The sequence below is a fragment of the Vigna radiata genome, unplaced genomic scaffold, assembly GCF_000741045.1.
Source record: "Vigna radiata var. radiata cultivar VC1973A unplaced genomic scaffold, Vradiata_ver6 scaffold_161, whole genome shotgun sequence".
NCBI lineage: Eukaryota > Viridiplantae > Streptophyta > Magnoliopsida > Fabales > Fabaceae > Vigna > Vigna radiata.
In genome coordinates, this window is record NW_014542362.1 from 307,502 (window position 1) to 330,583 (window position 23,082).

Below are 23,082 nucleotides of genomic sequence, written 5' to 3' on the forward strand. Positions count from 1 at the left end.
ATACTAACATAAAAAATCCGACGAATAATCAACAAAATTTTTATTATAAAAATGAAAACAAAACACACACCAAATTTATCATAAAAAAAATTACACCTCATAAAATATAAACGAATAAGACCTATTATAAAAATATTCTATATAAATATATGAAAATCACTTATATTGTTCCATATGAATAAAAGTCATATGACTAACTTATTTATTGATTTCCTTCCCAAAGAATATGAGAAACTACAAAATTTATGTGTCACTCATTAGTAATACTATAAACACGAACAACTTGTCACCACTTATTATAATAAAAAATTAAATAAATCGATTAATAGTAACAAATATGTGAAACATCTAAGACCATAGTTTACTAAAATTCGTTAGTGCTTATTAGAATCTATTATTTGGAATATTAACTTTCTTTTGTGATTAACCTTGCAGGGTTTCTTAGTAGTTTGAGCTAAGTCATCATTCATTTTAATATTAGAATCTTCTTCTTTATGAATCATCTTCATCTATTTAAAAACTAATTTGAATTCCTCTATAAGACAAGTTTCTTAAATGTCAAAAATGAAAAAATATCTCAAAATTACTATGATGCAATCAAGTTTTTGTAAGTTCTATAAACTATCTACAAGGAGGATAACATCTTAAAAAAATATCAACTAAAAAATTAGATTCTATTCACTTATTATCATAAGAAACATCTAAATTATTAACAAAAGAAAATTCACTCAAAATATGAATATTATCATATTTAACTTCAACAACAAATTGCGATTGAGTAAAAGAAGTAACACTACAACAAACCTAAGCCAAAAGATTTATCAATGGTTAGATCACATATTGATGTAATAAGTACTATTTCATATTAAAATATAGGGTTAAATATGTTTTTAGTTCCTATACTTTGGGACGATTTTGGTTTTAGTCCCTCTTTCAAACTAAGGTACAATTTAGTCCTTCAACTTTAGAAAATCTGGTTTTAGTCATTTTTACCAAAATTTTTTAACTTTATTTGTTGTTTCAAACAACAAATAAAGTTAAAAAATTTTGGTAAAAATGACTAAAACCAGAGTTTTTTAAAGTTGAAGGACTAAATTGTACCTTAGTTTGAAAGAGGGACTAAAACCAAAATCGCTCCAAAGTACAGGGATTAAAAACATATTTAACCCTAAAATATAATATAACCTCTACGTCCCCGTTGGTTAAGAAAATATATTTTACATAGGAAAAGGTAAACTACTTTCTCATTTAATTTAAAAACTAAACATAATTTCACAAATTATTTTATATGTAGGAAAAAAACTAAGGTTCAAACATTGCCGTCAATCAGCATCACGAAGATGCGGACTTCTTGCATCAAAATTTAATGAATCTCTCTCTCTTGCTGTTTATAAAATGATGAATCTTTAACTTAGCAAAGAAATATTAAAATATATTTATCTAGGAAGAGTATTGAGAATTCTTATAGAACACACTTTAACTTGTCCATTTTGAATTTGGCATTTCTTTCAACATTTTCTTAAAGAATATATATCAAATATTCTTTATTTGATATGAGACTATTTAATGATTTGGAACATATTATTACTGGTTATCGAATCAGAAAGAAATGCCTTCATTATTTTTCGTAATAATTACAGTATGTAAGTATTTCTTAAGATTCTGACTTATGGGAACTTGGTTAAGGTATTTTTGTTTAAATAGAGATACTTAATTTTCTCCGTTTTCTCAGTAACGCATATCTTGAAACTAACTTCATTCTTGGCTTTACTAATATTCATATGTTGTTGTTTATTCTCCACTCTTAATTAATACCTTTTTAACATTCAAATGGTGTTACTTAATCATAACTCAGAAATTTTGACAAGATTTCCATGTTAAAGAAACAGCATCCTATGAACAAAACTTTAATCACTTTTCTACTTCTTTAATAATTGACTAAACGATGTTGTCAGTTATCACATGCTTTGTGCTGCTCTAGGACTTTTTTTTCATAATAAAACAGACTCATGCCTGCATCCTTTCTTTTTTTATTCTTCTAACTAATATGCTCAAATATTTTCCATAAATAAATATATATATTTAATAACATTTTCTTAACTAAATAAATATAAAAAATCATAATTCCTTCCAGTTATTCAATATGAAATAAAGTTACCATATATACTAACACTCTTTTCTCTTTCAGTTTTATTCAAAAATCATAACATAATATTCTATACCTTCTAAATAAAAACGATAACAGTTTTACTTTATAAAATTTTACTGAAGTGACTGACGTTTTCAGTTTTTAATTAAATATTGTTTTTTTATTATTTCTACACCTCTAAATAGATCATATTAATATTTGTATTTACAACACATACAGATAATACGTTTATTTAGTGATGAGACTGTTGCAATAAAACTATTTTGTGAAAAGTCATTATAGTTTTCCAAATTCCCCCGATTTCCTTGTGGTTTATAATTTATCTATTCATAGTTTGTTTGTTGACTCAAACGTCAAAACTTTAATGAATTAAAATTTAGTTATAGTGTCAGTTGCACTGACAAATCATTGGTGTCATTTCTAAATTCATTAAAGATAATATTCTATGTAATAATTTTTTTAATAAGATAACTGATGTAACAAAGAAAATGAGTAATAACTTTAAATATATTATGAAATATTTTAAAAATAATAACTGTAATATTATTAAATATTATAATGATAAAAATTAAAATAAAAGATTATTATGATTATTTTGTTCAGTTTTTGAGTGTGGTGCTAATGCATGTCGTTAAAGTAAAAGGTTTAGTGTAAAAGCAGGGAATAAAGACAAAAACCTCAATTTCTTATCCTTTGCTTTACACACTAATCCATTCCATCAAATGATTCAAACGCACTCAATCTATTTTCCAATTTCGATACCATTTTCCCAGTTACTTTCCTCACCTAACCCTGCTACTACTTTTCATACATATAAATAATCATAATTTTGTCCATTCTTCCAACTCCAGCCACAACCAGTGGCATAGCCCAGAGTTTTAACGCTCTGTTCCTGCTGCATTCAAACATACCCAATTTCATTTTTTATTCTTAAATCCAATGTCTGAGGTAAACCCTCCTCTTTCTGTCTCATTTCAGTGAAACATCCTATTGGTGATGATCCAAGTTTCATTTTTTACCATTTCGTTTGCGTGTGTTTCTGTTTTTGTAAGGATGTTTGAAGGTTGTGTCTCACAACATTAAATGGTCGTTTAAGATGTGTATTCTCCGTGTTTACTTTGGTCACATTCTTCATCCTCTGTAAATAGCAGATTTTTATTTACTTTTGCTTTACTTGGCGGGGTTTATCACTGTGGGAGTCATGCGTTATATATTGTCACGAGTTTCTTTTCAGGTTTGGAAGTATTGAGTGGAAGAATTTGATGTTGGGGTGATGGATCTGGCAAAAAGAAAAGGTCGTGGTGAAGTTTTGGATCGTGTTGATGGAAGGGTGGGTGAGGATTTGAACCAATTGGTTGAAGGAAATGCAATTGATGCAGGAGGTGGACATAGCTTGGATGAAAGAGTTAGTGGAAGTGGGGAAGATGAGACTACAGAAGAGACGTGTAATGGTCTTGGTTTGAATGTGGAGCTAAAGGAGGGGCTGCAAGAAGTTAATGATCAGAACCTGGTTGGACCTCGAGAAATTAATGATACATTACATGGGGTTGATCAAGGAACCAGTAATAGTTCAAGAAATTTGGTTAGTGGGGAAGTACCTGAGACTTGTGTTGTAATAGATCCTTCCGCACAGATGGATTGTGTCAGTGGAGAAAATAGGAAATTGGAAGCAAAACCTAATCATTCAGGTTTGAGCAAGTTGTCCAAGAAAGTGACAAAAGGGGTGTCTGACATCGATAAAAATTCATGTGTGATTGATATAAACCGTGGCAGCTGCGACGGTTTTAGTGAGAATCTGGAAGGTGAATTGATTTGTAGGATTTGCCATCTGGCCTCTGGGCAACCATTAGAAGCAGAAGCTGTTGGCACTGTAAGTAGTGCTACTACTACGAATACAGATTTGATTCAGCTTGGTTGTGCTTGTAAAGATGAATTAGGCATTGCTCACAGTCATTGTGCTGAGGCATGGTTCAAGATTAAAGGAAACAGGTAGCTGCTGCTTTTGTTAGTACTTGGTTATTTCTATTGTGCATATCAGCATCCTTTTCTTTTTGTGTTAATGCCTGCAAAATTGAACATGTTCTGCTGTGTTGCCCGTTTATTTTGAATTCAAAATGGCATCGGGATTCCTGAGGATTTCTACGTTTCTGATTACCTCGTGTCTGTAACCTACTTGGTACAATTTCTCAAAAAGAAACCAATTTGGGATGTGCATTGCTTTAATAATTTGTAATTTTATTTCTTTTTTTGTTCACCTGTGAAAAATCTTTGAAACTCTGCGGCATACTTTTGCATATAGATTTAGTGTTACTATTACCATTATTATTGCAAATCTATTTTCTTATTATTAAATTTTAATTCGAAAATTTTCTTAAATTTGAGTCTGAACTTTTGAAACCGGCTTCATTGCTTATCATTTGTCAGTTGGTTATTGCATGTAGCTCGTTGCCGTTTCATTTTTCGCTGGTTACATCGCTAACTGGAGAACCAATATCATCCTTGTGCACCCTGACACATGGAGTTTTTAGTAGTAATTGACTTCAACGAAGGGTGAGTTGGGCAAGTGCATCCACAGACACTCAGTTGGTTTTCCTTCTGAGGTATTAGCTAATAGCTTGGCTTCTGTTGTTGCGAGCTGAGGTTAATTGACATCCCAAATTCCAAATAACGGCACCAGGTCTTAGTTTGGTATAGTTGCATATTTGATGACCTCTTTTTGTTGACAAAACTACAACACAGCCAATTTAGAATTTCATAAATAACCCAATAGCTTCTTTTGGTCTTATACCTTGCTTGGAAATGAAGGTCCCCTTTTGATCTTAAAAATGTCATTTTTTGGGTTGGAACTTAACATTTACTGCATAATTTGGAGGAGACAAGCAGAATCTCATGATATAATACCTACCATTTTACCTACCATGAGAAAGGGCCATTTGCTAAAATGGTAGGTATTGTGTCAAGTTTCTCTTCCATAATCACACCATATTTTTTCCTAGATTTTAAAACGTTTCTCATAACTTAATCTTCTTGACGCTGAAACATTCAGAAGGATCACTATTCTCCTTTGGATTAACAAGGTATTTATGTACTTTTGATATATGAACTGTTTAATAGTAAACTAAGAAACGTATAAAGTACATAGACAAATATAAAAAGAAATACAGGTAGCAAAGATGAATTTGTACAGAGTATATAAATAATATTTGTACTATTTGGTGGCTGGTGAAAGATGAATTTACACGCCTAGACAGGCTAGACGTTAGCCAGCTCACCAGAATTTTAATGTCGTTTGGTTTTGGGACGAAAACTTATATTTTCCTTAAGAAGAAGGATCCAAGTGTTTGAAAGAGGAACAAGAAACAAAATGACTTGATAATTGGGGAACTAAAAACATATTTAATCCAATTATGAAATAGTAATTAATCTTTAAACTGCCTTCTTTTATATAATTTTTAAAAATTATAATTTTTTTCAAAAAAAACTTGAAAATAGTAAATAATTTTAAACTAAGGCTCACTCAATGCAACAACAATTTCAAATCAAACAAAACAAATCAATATATTTAAGCATTTAATTAATCACAAATCTAAGATACAAAAAATAATTTTTTCCATTATAAAAAATAATTATGAGTTATGAGTTCATGTTAAAAACAAATTTTGAAGATAATAATAGGAAGATAGGAGAATGAAACATACCTGGCATTAAAAAAAAAAAAACCCAAGTTTACCAACAATGAACAAAGAACCCAAGGAAGACACAAACTCAACCAAAAACGCCAAAAAAGAACCAAAAAACTACTCACAAATGACATTGAGCGGCAATGAGAATGGTGGTACTCAACAAGTGCACTTTAGCGTCAAAAATGGAGGTCCTAAAAAACTCCTTCAGCGATAGCGCCAGACAATGGGGCCTTGATAATGTTGAACTTTACCTACATTTCTTGAATGAATTAGAATCAAAATCAACTCTTCCTTAGCTTTCTACCTTCTTTATGCCTTACTTTGTTATGTTTTTATTTAGTTGCATCTTGAGTTGTATTGATTCCATTTTCATCACTAATCCCCACTTTTTGGTGTATTTAGATCATTTACATGAAGCTTATGTGTCAAACCAAAGAATCAAAGAACCATAGAAGCAATAAGAAGTGTGAAAAGAAGAACATTGAACATGATACCTGGCGTTGAGGTGTAGCTGAGCCCCATTCTTCTCAGCTTTCTGCCCTTGGAGTGCAGTTGAGTGTCACTGTCGCTGAGCAAATCTTATTTATTTTATATCTGAAACGCAAGGGGATCCTCATCTTTGACTACCTAAACACGAGATCTATCTGCTTGAGCACCTGGAGGTTGGCTAGGAGTTGTGGGAAAACTCCTCCTTCTTCATTGGGTCTTCCTCTTCTTTTGTTTCCACCATTGTTGTAAGCTTGAGCTCTCCATGACAATGGAGAGTTAATTTCATTCTTGTTGGGGATAGATGTAACCACTGATCTCTTATGTAAATTCCAATTGTTTTGAATGATTATTTGTCTCTTTCATTGATTGTTAGTGTTTGATTCCTTCACTTAATTGTTATGATTGAATCACTCATAGCTTGATTTTTTATTGATTTGATATTGGGAAATATCTTATGGATCTAGAACTGGATTAAACACTTAAAAGAAATTGTATATAGGGATAAAACTTGGACCTTTGGTTGTTTTTTATCTCAATTCTTAAAGCGGGTTAACTTGTTAGGGTTGTCAAGGGATTGAAATCCAATAAGGAAGTTTAGGCTCTCTACCAAAGTATTGAGTTTGAGTAAATTGGTAGATTGATTTTAGCATTTCAATGAAGAGGAAGTAATTCTACATGCATAAGAGTGAAGTAGGTGAAATCTTACCCCAACAGTATTGAGTTTGAGTAAATTGGTAGATTGACTTTAGCATTTCGTAGTTTTGTCACAGTTAGATCCTTGTTTTATTGGTTTTGTCAATTTAGTTCTTAAAATATGAAAAATTGACTTAATTGGATCCTTACCGTTAAATTGGGTTAACAAGAGTTAAGTTTTGTATGACCTGATTTGACGTGACAAGTTTTTAATACGTGGTATTAAAAGAAGTTTATATGTAAAATTTCGTAACATTATTTATTTTAAAATTAAAAAATGTGGCACATATGACAGATGATGTTAAATCTAAATAATTAGGGATTTAGGGTTGATGAAAATTAAATTAGGGTCGATGAAAATGAAATTTGCAAGAGAGTCTCTGTGTTTGAGATTGAAGAAGCAACAAATTTAGGATTGATAGAGTTGAAGATTAAAATGAGTTTTATGATGTTCTCGCGAAATTAGGGTTCATAACAAAAAGAGGAGCATGATGTTCTCTGGGGCCATGGCGGCAACGGAGATGGTTGAATGTAGGATAAATAATATTTCTTTCGCTCTTGAAAGTAGTGTTTTTGATGGGTTGTTTTCATGTGTTAATGTGTTTTACAGGTGATGAACTCTATCATGGAGCTTCCTTTTATAAAAAAAATGTCTTTGGGTTCAAGTGTGGATGCGTACCACTAAAGTCCTAAGAAATGAGCTCGCATCAATGCGTCGGATATTTTTGAAACTCCACGGCTCAAAAAAGATCAAAAGTCTACGGTTGAAGTTTTTCTTAATAAATGTCTTCTTGAGATTTTCAGACGGCTCGTGGCAAAAAGAGGAGCTCTTATTTCTGTGTATCTAAGCGGTGGCTCATGCTTATGAACAGTATCTGCAGAGCTGAAATTTATAAGTCTGAGGATCTGATTGAGGGATCTGCTTCCTGTCATGATGAAATGGCCTCGGTGGATGAGGATCTAGTTATCGAAGATGATGGGTACTTATCGCGGTGTTTGACAGGAAAGAAGGCGACTGATGTGAGGCTTGCGGCAATTGCAGTTGGGACTTGTGCCCGTGGAGGACTGGGAAAACTGTCTATCAGAGGAAACAATCTTACCCGCAGTGTCACAGATGTTACTTTATCATTGAACTCGTAAACTTATTGTTTATTATAATTATAGAATTCTTGAATTGAAGCTGTAAGTATATATGAATCTTTATTAGAATCTTACAGGATATTACAAGCCTTTTTCATCTTCTGTGTGGTGCGAATCTGAACACAAACAAACACTACTTATTAATTTGGTTCAAATTAATTAAAGTTCCTGGACCATTTGTGTTGCAGCATGGGAAGTATTAGCATCTATACAAAGTAGTAGCTAATAAGCATAACAAAAGTACACAGATTATTAACATAAAGTATGATAACTCTGCATAAAATGTCGTTTGTGCACGAAATCTGTTCAAATTTCTTATCGGATAATGACGCAACAATCGACCGGACTTTGTTTTCTAACGGGAGGGATCTTCCTTTGTCGAGCGTTGACAATCGAACATCGAGAAGTCTTTAAAGTAGATTCTCAATTTTGTTATGAGAAACCATAATCACTGTTATGCCTCTCTTCTTGTTGAGGATGTGTATGAATCCTAATTTTGCAAAAACATCATAAAACTCATTTCAATCTCCAACTCTATAAATTCTATAAATTTGTTGTTTCTTCAATCTGGAACAGCTTCTTCAATCTCGAACAATCTCGAACACGAAGACTCTCTTTCCAGTTTGATTTTCATCAACCCTAAATCCTTAATTCTTTATATTTAGATTTAACACCATCTATTATAAGTCCCGTTTTAAAATTTTAAAATGTATAATGTTACAAAATACCACTTATTAAAAACTTGTAATGTCAAAGTGCTAGATCATACAAAACTTAACTCCCTTCATCCAATTTAACAGTAAGCACCTAATTAAGTTAATTTTTCATATATTAAAGATTAAATTGACAAAATAGATAAGACAGAGATCTAACTAAGATCAAACCACGAAAATAAAGACTCTCAAATAAGTTTAACCTTTATTAAATTCAACCTTTATTAAATTCAGTAAAATATAAATGTATATTTTTTATATGAAAATATATTTATATTTTAATATATATTGGCGCAAATAGCATTATATAATGTTTCTTCCTAGATACGTAAAATATGAAGGAACCATATTCGAAATTAAAGGAATTATGTTCAGTACTGAGAACTCTCATTTTTTTTTTTAAGATTACCGTTTAATAACGTGCTAATAAATAAAGTTATACCTACAACTAGTGGCTATAATATTCTTTTTTTTAGCTCATATCTAAAGTAAATCTTAATTTATTGTATAAAGCAATGTTCCTTATTAATACAACAACATGTGACAAAAAATAGTAAAAATCTGTGAATTTGGACTATTCCATGATTAGAATAGTGACTCACCACACACAAATAAACTTTTAAGTCAAAATAATTTTTTTATCATGTTACAAGTCTCCTACTAGTAGCCCACCCTTCCTCACCGTCATAAGTGAAAAATATAAAAATTAAAAAAATATTTCAAGTAAATTATTTGGAAATACACAAGTTAAGAACATATATTTGTTTAATTATTATTATAAGACTAAAATAAAAAAATATATTTTTATTTACACAATAAAATAGCACTAAAATTAAGTTTCTATTGGTAGAAATAGAATGAAGCGTATCAATTATAACAATAAACCATTATTATAGGTACTAAAAGTACAAATAAAAACTCAATTTTAGATAAATTATTACCTTGTTAGCAAGTACTATAAAGTTTATAGCTCATAACTTTAGCCATTGTAGAAATAAATACATTAACCTAAGTTTAATCTGTAATCTAAAAGCAAAGTTGGGCCACAATCAACTTTGAATAAATATTTAAAGTTCGTTTAACTTATTAATTGGATTAATTGGGTGAGTCTACATGGTCAGATTTATTTAAACATGTCTATGGGAGTAAACAAAGGGAAGGTTATATTCACAAAAGAGAAGAAGAAAGAAATTGACAAGTTTTTTATCTTGTTGGTTATAGTGAATATTTAACCTTAATAAAAATTATGCATAAATTTGTATAAAAATAAAATTCAATTAAGTGATGATTGTAAATTAGATTGATAAAGGATAATGTATTGGAGCAAGGTTGATTACTTTGAAAATGATATTAAGAGATAAGATTAGCTTTTTTAATATTTGTTAATTGAAGTTTGACTTCTTTAGCTGGTTTTGCTTTGACTCGCAAGATAGGTTTTGAGAATCTGTCATATTTGATCATTCCATTCACAACCTATGACTTATTTTGAATTTTGTAACTTAAGAATTCAAGAGATTTTAATAATAGTTTGTCTTGTTCGAAGTTTTAGAAGAAGGTGTTCATGTCATCTTACCTAGAGAGATATTGCGGTTAAATTACATCGCGACATTCAAGTTAGTGGATTTAACCTGAGGGGATTATCTTTTATCAATTTGACAGAAATAAAAAAAGAAAAAATTTTAAAGAGACAAACTTTGTGGATAAAAAACATTTAGATTTTCCAAAAATTCTGAAACCACCATATTTGAAGAGAGAATGAGGAGGAATAAAAAAAAACTACAGAAAAACATATTATATATCCGTTATTGAATATTTAATTTTTGTGTATATAATATTAACAAGATACATATACATAAATTTATACAAAAGAATAAAAATAAATTATGTTACGCTAACTCTTTGTTCTTTCAGTAAAAAAGTAAAGGGAGACACGGAAATAAAAGTAAATAAACAGTTGAAAAGTAATAATTTCAAGATAATTTACCTAGTTCATTACTATATAACCTAATATACAAACAATAAAACATAATTTTTTATGATAAAATTTATTATATGCAAAAATATATAGTAAATCTAATTATAATTGCAACTATTACTTTAATATAGTGCTATAATTAAAAATATTTCATTACTTTGTAATAAGTAAAGATATGTTATTAGAAACAAAGTACAAACATAGTTTTAAAATAAGAGGGGTTGATGTATATGATCGAAAATAAATTTAATGACCATACAAGTAATTTGTTTAAGAATTTTTGGTGTTGAAATTTATTAATATCTAAAATAGAAAGAGTATGAAGATTTTATTTAAATATGTTATATGACAATTTTAACTTGATTAGCTTAAGGTGAATATTTATGGTGTATTTAGTAATTCTAGTTTAGTTACATGTATTGATATTTTTAGAAGAAATAAGATGAATACGTGAATAACTTTTCAACATGAATTTTATATGTGAATAATTTTTCAAGGTGTAAGCATAGTTAAGATGTCAAAACTCAAAACTCATAATGATACCTAACATAAACTTATTTAGAAAAAGAAAAAAAAAAGTATCACTAGTGTTTTTTTCTACATTTATTCTTATAATTTTTTTCTTGGTTTTTCTTCCATAAATACCTTGGATGAGTATAATCCTACTTACATTCACTCTTTCATAAAAAGATTGGTAATTCAACCAAAATTGAATCTTCTCATGCTTTAACATTCAATAATGGTTTTGATTTTAAGAATAAAAAGGATAAACTTATGAGTGCTCACTATGGAATCATTAGTTAACCAAAAATCGGTGTTATAAGTAGGTTGGCTATCCATCCAACTATAAACGGAACAAATTTTCTTCAATGTTATTTGTTAATAAAGCTTAGTCAAATTTCTCTAAGAACACCAGAAATAATTTCTTTTCAAAATATTGATTATTGTAAGAATGCTTGGCATTCTAGATTTGGTTTGCATCTTTGACAAAGTCCTTCAAATTTTTACCAATGAAATTCCTTTTTTTCATTCCAAATAATTTCACTATTTTTATTATCAAATTTGTTCTCTTTGTTTTAGAAGATTGTCCTTTACTTCACTCAATAATATATCTCAATCTTTATTTGACATATGCATTATGACATTTGGAATTCCTAAATAAGTCTACTTATGAGAACAAATGTATATTCTTCGTAGATATTGTTGCTCATACACAAGTTTGAGGATACTAATGTTATGCAACAATTTTTTTAACGGGTAAAACTCAATTTAGGGCCAATATCAATGTTTTCAAGTCTAATAATGCAAAAGCTTGGTCCTTTTAATTTTCTAACATCACTAGCAACTTTACATCAATTTCCTTGTATGAGAAACTTCAACAAAACTCAATAGTTGAGAGGAAAAACCAAACATATGTGGCTCAAACTTTATTTTTTTCAATTCAAGTTGTCAATCCAGTTATGTGGAAAACGTGTTTCTACTGCTACTTTTTTAATCAATAGGATTCGTTCGTCAGTATTACGACAAATATCACCTTAACAAGTTTTATATGAATCCAAACTTGATTATCATTCATTAAAGACTTTTGGATAGTTGGCTTATGGAGCAACTTTGCCTTCTTCCAAAAACATTTTTTGTTGATTATCTTAAAGACTATAGGGATACAAATTGTATAACCTAGAGATCAAACAATTTTATTTTTATTTTTTAATTTCAAGGGTTATTCTCTTTAATTAAATATTTTTTTCCTTTGAAGACATATATGGTAATTCTTTTACCCATCCTGATAATTTGCCTTCACATAAACAGGAATAAACTATTTATTATGTTTAAGTTTATTTAAAATTACTGAATGGTTTTTAAGGATTATCTGTTGGGTGTTTTGTGGGTGTTACAAAAGCAGTATGTTTATATAAAAAGAGTGGTGAAATGCAAACATTCTGAAACAGTAAGACGCATATGTAATGAAGTTGATATGATCTAAATTGAAGGAATTTTTGTAGTGGTGAAATGCCTAGATGCCCTGCCACAGCTTTAGATATTCCAAAGCAGAAATTCCTAGTTTTGCACAAATTTCATCTGTGTCAGTAGATGATGAAAATTCCTCGAAAAAAAAAATCTCAAAATGATTTAAGTGATGAAGGTAGTAGCTTGAGTGTTTGAGTGGCATGGCATTGATGAGATACGATAAGATCTGGTAAGAAATTGGACATAATATGAGGATGGGCATTTTGTAGGACAAGGTTGATATAATATCTGGGTAATGGAGAACAGATTTCGCATGTTGGATTCTAAATTTGTGTTTGTGATCAGAATCCAAGCTGCATCCCATCATTTACCTTCAAAGGAAAGCATGCACATGCTATGCTATGCTTAGACCATGGTCTGATGGGATGTTTATCAGGCCCCTGTCTTTTATTTCTTTTAAATCATCATCATTATTTTGTTTCCGACTTTTATTCTACAAATACTCTACTACACTATTTTGTTTCTGTGACATTTAATTATGGTTTATAGTTTTTTGGCACAGACTATCATGTTTCTAATCTTCATTTCATTTTTGTTTCTATTTTCAGTGTTTACGAGAACTCCTATGTAGGTTTCCGATCTTGAGTTCACTATCTAGTTATGTTATTATGTAAATCTTAAAAAAAAAAATCGATAAAAAGCCTTGGTAGCATGAGAAATAATAATTGCAATCTTGAACCTCGAAAAATATATTTGATGTCTCTGATTTTGTATGTACAAAACGACAACTAAATATAAATCTATATCTTTCACCCATGAGTGGAGTAGTGAGTCTTAAAATATCTTGTATATAGTTATGTGTGAATATATTTTATAATATGTATAATATTGTTCTATTTACTTTCAAAATAAGGCTGTAAATATTTTATATAAATTTACATATTAATTCGCTGATGTTTTCAATTATTGTCTCCAAGATGATCATGAGTTAAAACTTAAAATCGATTACTAAATCAATAACATTTAATAGAATGACGTGGTCTGAGTTTGAGAAAAATCTAATTAATTAGTCCAATTAAAATGAGGTTAATTTTATGGTAAAAACGTATTACTAGGTTAAGACACTTAACACAAATAATATTATGAAAAATGAAATACTAAAAGCATAAATATAATTTAGTTCCTTGAATATGATCATGTTTGTTGTTTTTTGTCTTTTAAATTTATAAGTGACTTTTTTTTTTCCTGTAATCTGAAAAGAACTTGTTTTAGTTCTTCAATTATAGATTTTATTTGTTTGACTAATAATTGCAAGTTGTTTATTCAATAACTTATTCTTTTTTTATATTACCATTATTTTGATCATTCTTAGATATAGTACATTTGAATACAGATATTAAAAACAATTCAAAATGGCAATGACTAAAAAGATTAATTTAAATTTGGTAATATAAAAGTTTATCCTAAATTTTAAAGAATTGAAAACATATTTCAATCAATTTAAAATATACAAATCTAGAAGTAAAAAAGAAAATCAAGTCTCATATTGGTTGAGCTATAAAAAGATAAATCTAATAACTGAATATTTGATTGTTTTGATTTATAATTATTTTATTTTTCAATTCGACTCAACTTAATAATTCGATTCCTTTTAGATTAGTATATTTTAGATTTTCTTGTTTTATCGTTTTATTTATGTTTTTAATCTTCTTATGAACATGTTATAACTGTCTTAATTGTTAACATAATTGAATTTCTGTAATAATAGATCGCATAATGTATTTAAACTTTTATGTCATAACACCTTTTGTTTTATTATAACAGAAAAATTAAAAATTTTCATAATAAATATCGTATATTGACACAGTTCAAAAATTAGGTTATAATATGTTGAATATAATATAACGTAAATTTTTAGTATATTATAAAATGTACAAATTTATTATATTATTTAGAACTATGTTTCCAATAACTAAATTATAAAAAAATTATTTTTATACGTTATAAAATGTTATTAATGGTTTCTTCAGTTTAATATATTGATATTTTCAGATTTTGACACATAATTATAACTATATAGTGAAGACAAAATGAATTATAGACATAATAAAAGTCAAATTAATTAAGTCATAATAAAATTACAAATTGAACTGACATTTATTTCATATAATCACAAAAAAAAGGTGGAACACAGTGTTTAGTATATAAAATAAAAATAACACCAGGTTGATATTCATGAAAATCTCTAAACAAAATATTACCATGAATGATAACATTTACAGAGACTAAACATTTTTAGACTTTTTTTTCTTATAGGATACAGTCTTCCTTTCTTCAGAATGGTGTAGTCGTTCTTCTCCTCACAAAACACTTTATATATATTTAATAGTGCTAGACATAGCCAAAATTCTTTAAACAATAAACAAGCTAGTTAATTATATCAGACATCTCTAACACCTTCTCAAAATCCCTATCTCCCTTTTCTAAAAATGAATGTAGAGTTCCAACTGGTCAAAGATTCATCTCCACAATTTGCAATATAGCATTAGAAATTTAAATTGATTTTCCGTTGTAACATAAAAGTTCTTAAGGTATCAAAATTGAATCCTAATTATTTTGTAAAAGAATTTGAAGTTGCAAAGAGTTAAGGTTATCTAATGGCTTTTCATATTGAGATCAAGTACTGAAAGCACCCTTGATTAACAACAAAATATGCGACATTTTTGAATCCGAATGTGTGAGAACTCCAAGTTCCAATGCATATATGCTGACCACACTTACAAAATTAAAGTTTCCCGTGGTTTTGCATCACTGTGATCTATAGCTGCGTGCCTTTTCTTCGTCCAAGATTTTTGAAGTGACTAAATAACTTTGAGACGTGACATTTTCTTCAAGATTTCAACGTTTTTGATACGGCAGATAGATAAAAAAAAAGGTATTAGATGCCATGTTTCTGCTGCAGTTCCACCCAAAAGATGCCTGTCATTCACAAACAAAAAGCTCAAGTGAGGAGGGTACGAGAACGTGAACAAAACATGAAGAACATTACTTATTCCGGGTCTAGATGAATTGTAAACTCAACCTGTGGCCTAAATTAACCCATAATTTTTCTATCAGGGTCATGATTCATGAACCAACCTAAAATCTTTTTAAACGATTCCCAGACTCCCTTCTGACAACAGGAGATATCAGTCGAAAGATAACATGTGAAAAGAGCATATTCCACATAAACGTTAAACTACCATCAAAGGTATAAAGTGTCTGATTTCAAACAGTAATCTTGCTTTCTTGCCACTTGTTCTGGAATAATATATATATATAAACCCACAGGTATCCCTCTGTTGCATTGCAACCATTTCAATATTTTGTGAGAAATATATACAAAAGGGAGGCCCCACTCGACCTGTCCCCAGAAACTGCATTTCTGAAATGAAGAATTGCGATGAATGGAAACCTTTCCTAGCAATGATAGCTATTGACTTTTCTTTAACCATGGTGAACATCCTTCTCAAGCAAGTCCTCCAAAAAGGAATGAACCATTTGGTTTTTGTCACATATCGTCTGTCAGTTTCTACTATATTTTTAGCCCCCATAAGCTACTTTAAGGAAAGGTAGGCACCCTCGGTTCCTTTTCTTTTATTATATTTCCTGCAAGTATTCCCCAACCCACATTAACAAGCTAATCTCTTTAAGGAAAAGTTAGAAAATTTCACCTACTATAGAACCTAAACTTTACTTTTCTTTAGAATGAAGGATCGGTGTTAAGCTAATAATCATTGTTATCCAGGATGTTAATGCTCAAATATGGAGCCATTTAAGCAAGAAGAGAACTTGAGAGATCTTAATTACTGTATTTTGTTGCAGAAATAGAAGACCACGGCTCACATTTCAAATTTTATGCTACCTTTTCTTCAGTGCCATTATTGGGTTAGTCTCACGAAAATACGATCTCAACTTCTTTGTGATTCCTAGTTGTCTATGCATTATGGTTAACATGATGGTGAAAAAATACATATAAAGTAATGAATACTTTCTTGTAGGGCATCCGTCACACAATACTTCTTCCTTTTGGGGATCCAATATACCTCAGCCACATTTGCCTGTGCATTTGTCAATATGGTGCCGGTGATAACCTTCATCATGGCATTGCCATTTGGGTATATGAAACTATGAATATGTAGCTATTTATGGAACATGTTTTGACAAATATCTTCGTTAAAAAATGGAGGATAAATGCATCATCCTTTCCCTTTCTCTTTTGATTGTACAGGCTAGAAACAGTGAACATTAAATGCACGGGTGGGAAAGCGAAGATTCTGGGCACATTTGTGTGTGTAGGAGGGGCATTAGTGTTGACACTTTACAGAGGAAAACCCTTGTTTGATGTGTCTCACTATAAGGCAACGGCTCCTCCGGTAGCCATGAGATCTGCAATGGACGAAGGAGGTTCCAGTGGTAGAACAGCACAGAAATGGAGCATTGGTGTAATAGCTTTGATGATGGGAACCCTATTTTGGTCTTTTTGGTTTATTCTACAGTCAAAGATAGGGAAGAAGTATCCTTGCCAGTATTCTAGCACAGCCATCATGACCTTCTTTGGAGCCATGCAAGCAGCTATTCTTGGTTTGTCCACAGGCACCAACTTCTCCTCCTGGATTCTCAAGGATAAGATGCAAATAATCACTGTTCTTTATTCTGTAAGCCACTATCTTTTTGCGTAATCAATTTTTGACATGTAAAAAATAACTTATTAAAATGTGATTTTGGTAATTGTTAATGAAGTGAAAGATTAATTATGTTTGTAGGGGATAGTTGGGTCAAGTATGTGCTACGTGGGGATGTCATGGTGCGTGAAGAAGAGGGGTCCAGTCTTTACAGCAGCATTCAGCCCTCTGGTTCAGATAATGTCGGGCATGATTGATATCCCAGTCTTGCACGAGCAGCTTCATCTTGGAAGGTCAATTTCTTCCACCTATTCTAACTTACCCATCTTCTTCCACTTAACCCTTTAACTAAATCTCATTGCTTTTTCTCTTGTTTAGTGTGGTGGGCTCCGTCTTGGTCATGATTGGCTTGTACATTCTCCTTTGGGGCAAAACCAAGGACATAATGCAGAATACTGCCACTAAGTTGCTCCAAGAAACTCAGCAAACCAAGGAACAAGAACCACAAGTATAATTACGTCTGTGTCTATATATATATATTGTTGCTGTAATCTCTCACGTATATGGTGCCACGCAATGAATCAAGTGGCACTACTTTATGTTTATCACTTCGGATAATTTCAACCATGTTTCTGTCCTACATATCTTTTCTTATTTTAACTAGGAAACTAATTGTTGCCACTCATATAGGTAGATAGATGGAAAAAATAAGTATTTTTATTAATTTAAAATAAGATATAATTGTTTGAAATTTGAGTTAAAGTAAAATGTGAGTGATTTGTTAAAGTATATGTTTTAATGGAGGAAAATATAATCTGATGAAAGTGTTGAAATGGGAATTTGATAAAACAAAATATAAATTAGAATTATTGTTGAAATATTACGGGTTAAAATTGTCATTAAATTAAAATGTGAGTGATTACTTAAAAAAAATAGTCCATGTAATTAGTTTAAATGATATGTTAACAAGTCCGTTTTAAAGAGTAAGCTCCTTCACTTTGTGGGTAGCAATGTCGTCAATGAATCACATTCATCCAGACCAAAGCTAAACTTAATCATGCTTGCAAGCTACAACTCGATCGCAACTCGAGATTGCGTGTTTTCTGCGGAGGTTTCAGCCCACTGACGAGTCAACACTAGAGCCACCTACAATTTCAGGATGACGACATTGTCGGAGTTCTGAATGAGACTTGAAGTGGTGGCAAATATTGTCAGAGCGGCTGCAGCAGAATTGTTAGTGGAATAACAAATCAAGAAGGTTTTTAATACAAACGCGTGCCTTTTAATTTCTACTTAATTTAACTTACTACACAAATAATAAATATAAATAAAAGAGTAAGGTTGAGAGAAATTTGCACAGATAATATTTATACGGGTTCGGATCTTACCAATCTTACGTCCACTAGCTTATCTCAAACCAATATAAACTTTCCACTATACAAAACAATTACAAATAATAATCACAAAGAAAAACAATTTGTAAAGGTTTAGAAACCACCTCTCTTGGTACCACAAGAGATGAATCTGCACCTTCTTTGAATCTTGACAAAGGATGAGACACATCTTCCGAATACTTCACGAAGGATGAAACACCTCCTCCGAATACTTCACGAAGGATGATCCTCTTCCACACACCTCCTTAGACGCAACCGGCTATTCCTCCGTCACCGTAGTAGCACTACACCAACTCCACAGACGAGAGTTTCTCAAGCCGAACAAGAACACACAATTCACAATGATTTCTGAGTTCTAAAGCACAAGGGAAGAGTTGTTGTTGATGGATAAAGAGAGTTTTCAAAAACTAGAAAACTCCAACGGCTAGTTTTAATCGATTATTCTAAGAATTAATCGATTAACTAATCGATTAAAAAAGGAATTAATCGATTATTCCCTTGCCAGTTGATTTTTCAGCACCTGTAACGTTTTAATCGATTAATACTTGGTTTAATTGATTAAAACTGTGCATTTATGATTCTGAACAGCAAATATAAAATAGGAAGGTACAAGAATCAAAACCTATTACAAATCTAAGTTCAAACTACAATTATTACAAAAGCTTTTAATAACAAAAAAATAAGTCTTCAAAGAATCTTCATGAATCTTGATATATCTTGACTTGATTTGGGCATCATCAAAACTTCATCTTCATCCTTTTGCTAACATTCTCCCCCTTTTTAATGATGATCAAAAACTCCTTTGAATTAAAGCTTTTAGTAATAATCTGAATAAAAAACACAATTCATGAAAGACAAGGGGATCAGTGAATAACAATAAGCTTTAAGATATTTTCTCGCCCTTTTTTATCATAATTAAAAGTTTGTGTTTCATGTTCTCCTCTTAAGATAATACTCCCCTTTAATAAAAGCATGTATGCATAAAATATATTTCAAAATTAAGGATTTATTCAAACATACACAATAGGAGATTTAAAACATATAATTTTAGGATAAAAAACTTTAAAAAATCATACTTTGAACCATACAAGATAGAAATTTTAAAGCATAAAAAAATGGCTAATTTTTTTTTTAAAAAAATGCATAAAATGGATCAAATGAACAAAAATGCATTCCTAAGAGATTTCTAAAATTTCTAGATCTCTTATAACAATACCCATTTAGATATGTCTCCAAATTCGTAAAGATAAATTGTTGAGATCTTTGTCTTAAGGATTGTCATCATTCTTCCCTTCTTTTGTTGTTTTCTACAAGTCTTATTATTACCTGCATCTGATTCAACTGGTTAAAGAGGTTTTACCTCAAGGTTCACAATTTTATCAAAGATAACATATTTGGAATAAAGTTTGAATTATTAATTGACGTACTTTTGACTTAAGTTTGAATAGTTAAAGTGATTTCAAAATCTTTTATATATATATATATATATATATATATATATATATATATATATATATATATATATATAACTATGTAATACATTATGAAAGATAGTGCAACATATTATCTTCTAAAGAAAATAGAAGATTATGTTTGTAAAATTTTGCTTACAATTTTTGAATTGCACATAAATAGCGAAATAGTGTTTACTCAAATTTTTTTTAAAAAAAAAGTCTTTTATGTTTAAAAGTATAATTATTTGAAAAAAAGTTTTAATCTCTAAAATAGTTATTAGATGAAAGAGTATTTATACTAGGACAAAAATCATATTTTATGACGTACAAAAACGAACTATGACGTACATAGTTTTGTATGTTATAATAGGTCTACATATTTTATGACGTAGCAAAAATATACGTTATCTGAACATATTATAATACTTAAAACCTACCAATCACTTTTATAGTTCTTTGTCTCTGTGCACCATACCAATTTTTTTTATCTTCTGTTGTCCAAGAATATTTAATATTCTCTACATTTTAACCTGAGTAAAAAGGTCAAAATAATAATTTAAAGAAAGTTACTTTAGCTTAGGAGAGTGCTTCGGTGTTTGTAGTTGTATTNTGACAAATGAGTTTCTTGAGTGATCTTTGTCTTAACAACCTGTAATTTTTTAAGGTTAGTTTGAGATTTTTGTTTAATGACTATTTTCTTTAATATAGGGAGTTGTTGGTCATTCTCAGCAATTGGTCCTGTGGAAGGAATTAATAAGATAGTGACTGGCAAATTGATTTCATTATCAGAACGATTGTGATACAGGATATAACATGAGATGCAATGGAGGAGGACTTATGGACTACGCATTTGAGTTCATCATCAACCATGGAGGCATCGATTCCGAGGAGGATTACCCTTACCGTGTTGTTGATGGTACATGTGAACAGTATAAGGTTAGTAACTTGGTCCTGATCTTTTAAGAAAATAATTGCTTTTAAAACATAGTTATCAATCAAATTCTTATGTTCCTTTGTTTTGTTTGTTTATTTTGCTAATGTGCAGAAAAATGCCAAAGTTGTTTCTATTGATTCTTATGAAAATGTTAATTCCTATGATGAGTTAGCATTGAAAAGGGTCGTTGCAAATCAGTCCTTTAGCGTTTCTATTGAAGGAGGATGAAGGGAATTTCAACTTTATTCATTTTCCAATCTGATTTTATTCAATTTGATTTTATTCATGACCTGGGAAAAGAAGGTGTGCCTATTGCATAGAAAGAAGTAGAATGGGAAGATCCAAAGTCTAAGTGAAAAACATGTGGTTTATTTTTTNCTTTTGATTAGAACATAAAAACTTCCACTCTCTCCCTATTCAATTTTAAACAAAATTGGTTTTGCAATGTTGACATAATTTTTTAATCAGTATATTTCATATTTGTCAGGGTGTCTTCAGNNGAAGATGTGGAACAGATCTAGATCATGGTGTTGTGGCTGTTGGATATGGTACAGAAAACGGTCATGATTATTAGATTGTGAGGAATTCATGGGGTGCTGATTGGGGAGAGGGAGGATACATCATAACAGCAGATCAGGAAAGTGTGGAATTGCTCAGTCCATTTTTTTATATGAATATTGGAAAAAATTGTGAGTAAAATTATTTATGTTCACATTCATTAGAGTTATTTCTTTTAGAAACAGTGTCATAATATGTTCAGATAACGTAAACTTTTGCTACGTCATAAAATATGTAGACCTATTATAACGTACAAAACTATGTACGTCATATTTCGTTTTTGTACTAGTGTTAGTGATTTCCAATTAATTAGATGTTCCTTTGTTCTCAGAATTAGTTGGAAGGATTCCAATTCTGGAATTATGTTTGAAATTGGTCCGGAAAGCACATAAAGGCTGGAAAAGAATGGTTGTTATGAGAAGATGTTGCACCATTTTTGGTGCAGTGAGCAGAGCCACTGTTGACCTCAGTATTAAAAGCCTTTAAGTTTGTCAATGTTTTCCATCAACCTCTCCTCAAAAAGGAAAACTGCACATCAATATTCTTCACATTAAAAAAATAAAACAATTAAATAATTGGTGAGAAAATTACTAATGATGACAACAACACTATGAAACAAAGCTTAATTGATTCAATTTCACAAATATATAAACTTAATTAAGACAATTAAAAGAAACAAAAACTCACTTCAGATTTTCCAACAGAGGAATGATACCACGTTTAAACCTATCATTAAAGAGCATTATAAATTATAGATTGAACTACACCAAGGCGCAAAATGTATTGTCCTGACATTTGATGTACGCATTTAATTCATGGCGTGACAAGTTCATTTCGCTTTAATATACGAGAAAATAAATATAAGTTTTAAGAAAAGGGAGATATCAAGAAACCGTGATCAGCAAGGAATCAATGGAGGATGAATCCTATTTAAATATGGAACATGTATTTATTATAGACAAAATAAAACTAAAACACGACGGTGATTGATTTCAAGCAATGGAACACTAGAGGGTTTACTTTGAAGACGATACACTGTCCTCCATCAGATTCAGGGCTGATTCAATGGATCATTCCTTTACTTGTCACTTTTCCGTTCCGACGGAGCATGCTTCGGCTTGTCGCTTTTCCCCTTCGACGGAGCATGCTTCGGCTTGTCGCTCTTCCCCTTCGACGGAGCATGCTTCGACTTGTCGCTCTTCCTCTCCAACGGAGCATGCTTTGACTTGTCGCTCTTCCCCTCCGACGGAGCATGCTTCAACTTGTTC

General features: G+C 30.5%; 2 protein-coding genes and 1 pseudogene across 4 annotated transcripts; all 3 read left to right on the top strand.

Moving 5' to 3' along the window:
* The first annotated feature begins 2,881 nt into the window (after positions 1 to 2,881).
* Positions 2,882 to 6,604, top strand: LOC106779758. Of its 3 annotated transcripts, none has more exons than XM_014667951.2 (3): positions 2,882 to 3,097; positions 3,384 to 4,138; positions 4,591 to 5,085. In XM_014667951.2, the coding sequence occupies exons 2-3, from the start codon at positions 3,423 to 3,425 to the stop codon at positions 4,685 to 4,687; spliced, it is 813 nt and encodes a 270-aa protein (XP_014523437.1). In that variant the 5' UTR covers positions 2,882 to 3,097; positions 3,384 to 3,422; the 3' UTR covers positions 4,688 to 5,085. The 3 variants fall into 3 exon arrangements, with proteins under 3 accessions (XP_014523437.1, XP_014523438.1, XP_014523439.1); XM_014667952.2 differs by having other exon boundaries at positions 2,883 to 3,097; positions 4,574 to 5,087; XM_014667953.2 differs by lacking the exon at positions 4,591 to 5,085 and adding an exon at positions 6,235 to 6,604 and having other exon boundaries at positions 2,884 to 3,097.
* Positions 6,605 to 16,169: 9,565 nt separating this feature from the next.
* LOC106779805 (WAT1-related protein At3g30340) lies at positions 16,170 to 18,132 on the top strand. Its single transcript, XM_014668002.2, has 6 exons — positions 16,170 to 16,421; positions 16,675 to 16,737; positions 16,851 to 16,967; positions 17,081 to 17,507; positions 17,616 to 17,767; positions 17,853 to 18,132. The coding sequence occupies exons 1-6, from the start codon at positions 16,240 to 16,242 to the stop codon at positions 17,986 to 17,988; spliced, it is 1,077 nt and encodes a 358-aa protein (XP_014523488.1). The 5' UTR covers positions 16,170 to 16,239; the 3' UTR covers positions 17,989 to 18,132.
* A 2,876-nt stretch (positions 18,133 to 21,008) lies between these two features.
* LOC106779767 lies at positions 21,009 to 22,206 on the top strand (annotated as a pseudogene).
* The last annotated feature ends 876 nt before the right edge of the window (positions 22,207 to 23,082 follow it).

Coding starts and splice junctions, on each gene's coding strand:
- LOC106779805 (XM_014668002.2), top strand. CDS start 16,240: ATGAAGAATTGCGATGAATGGAAACCTTTCCTAGCAATGATAGCTATT. Junction 16,422..16,674: donor ATAAGCTACTTTAAGGAAAG/GTAGGCACCCTC, acceptor ATTTTGTTGCAG/AAATAGAAGACCACGGCTCA. Junction 16,968..17,080: donor ATCATGGCATTGCCATTTGG/GTATATGAAACT, acceptor TTGATTGTACAG/GCTAGAAACAGTGAACATTA.
- LOC106779758 (XM_014667951.2), top strand. CDS start 3,423: ATGGATCTGGCAAAAAGAAAAGGTCGTGGTGAAGTTTTGGATCGTGTT. Junction 4,139..4,590: donor TTCAAGATTAAAGGAAACAG/GTAGCTGCTGCT, acceptor TATTGCATGTAG/CTCGTTGCCGTTTCATTTTT.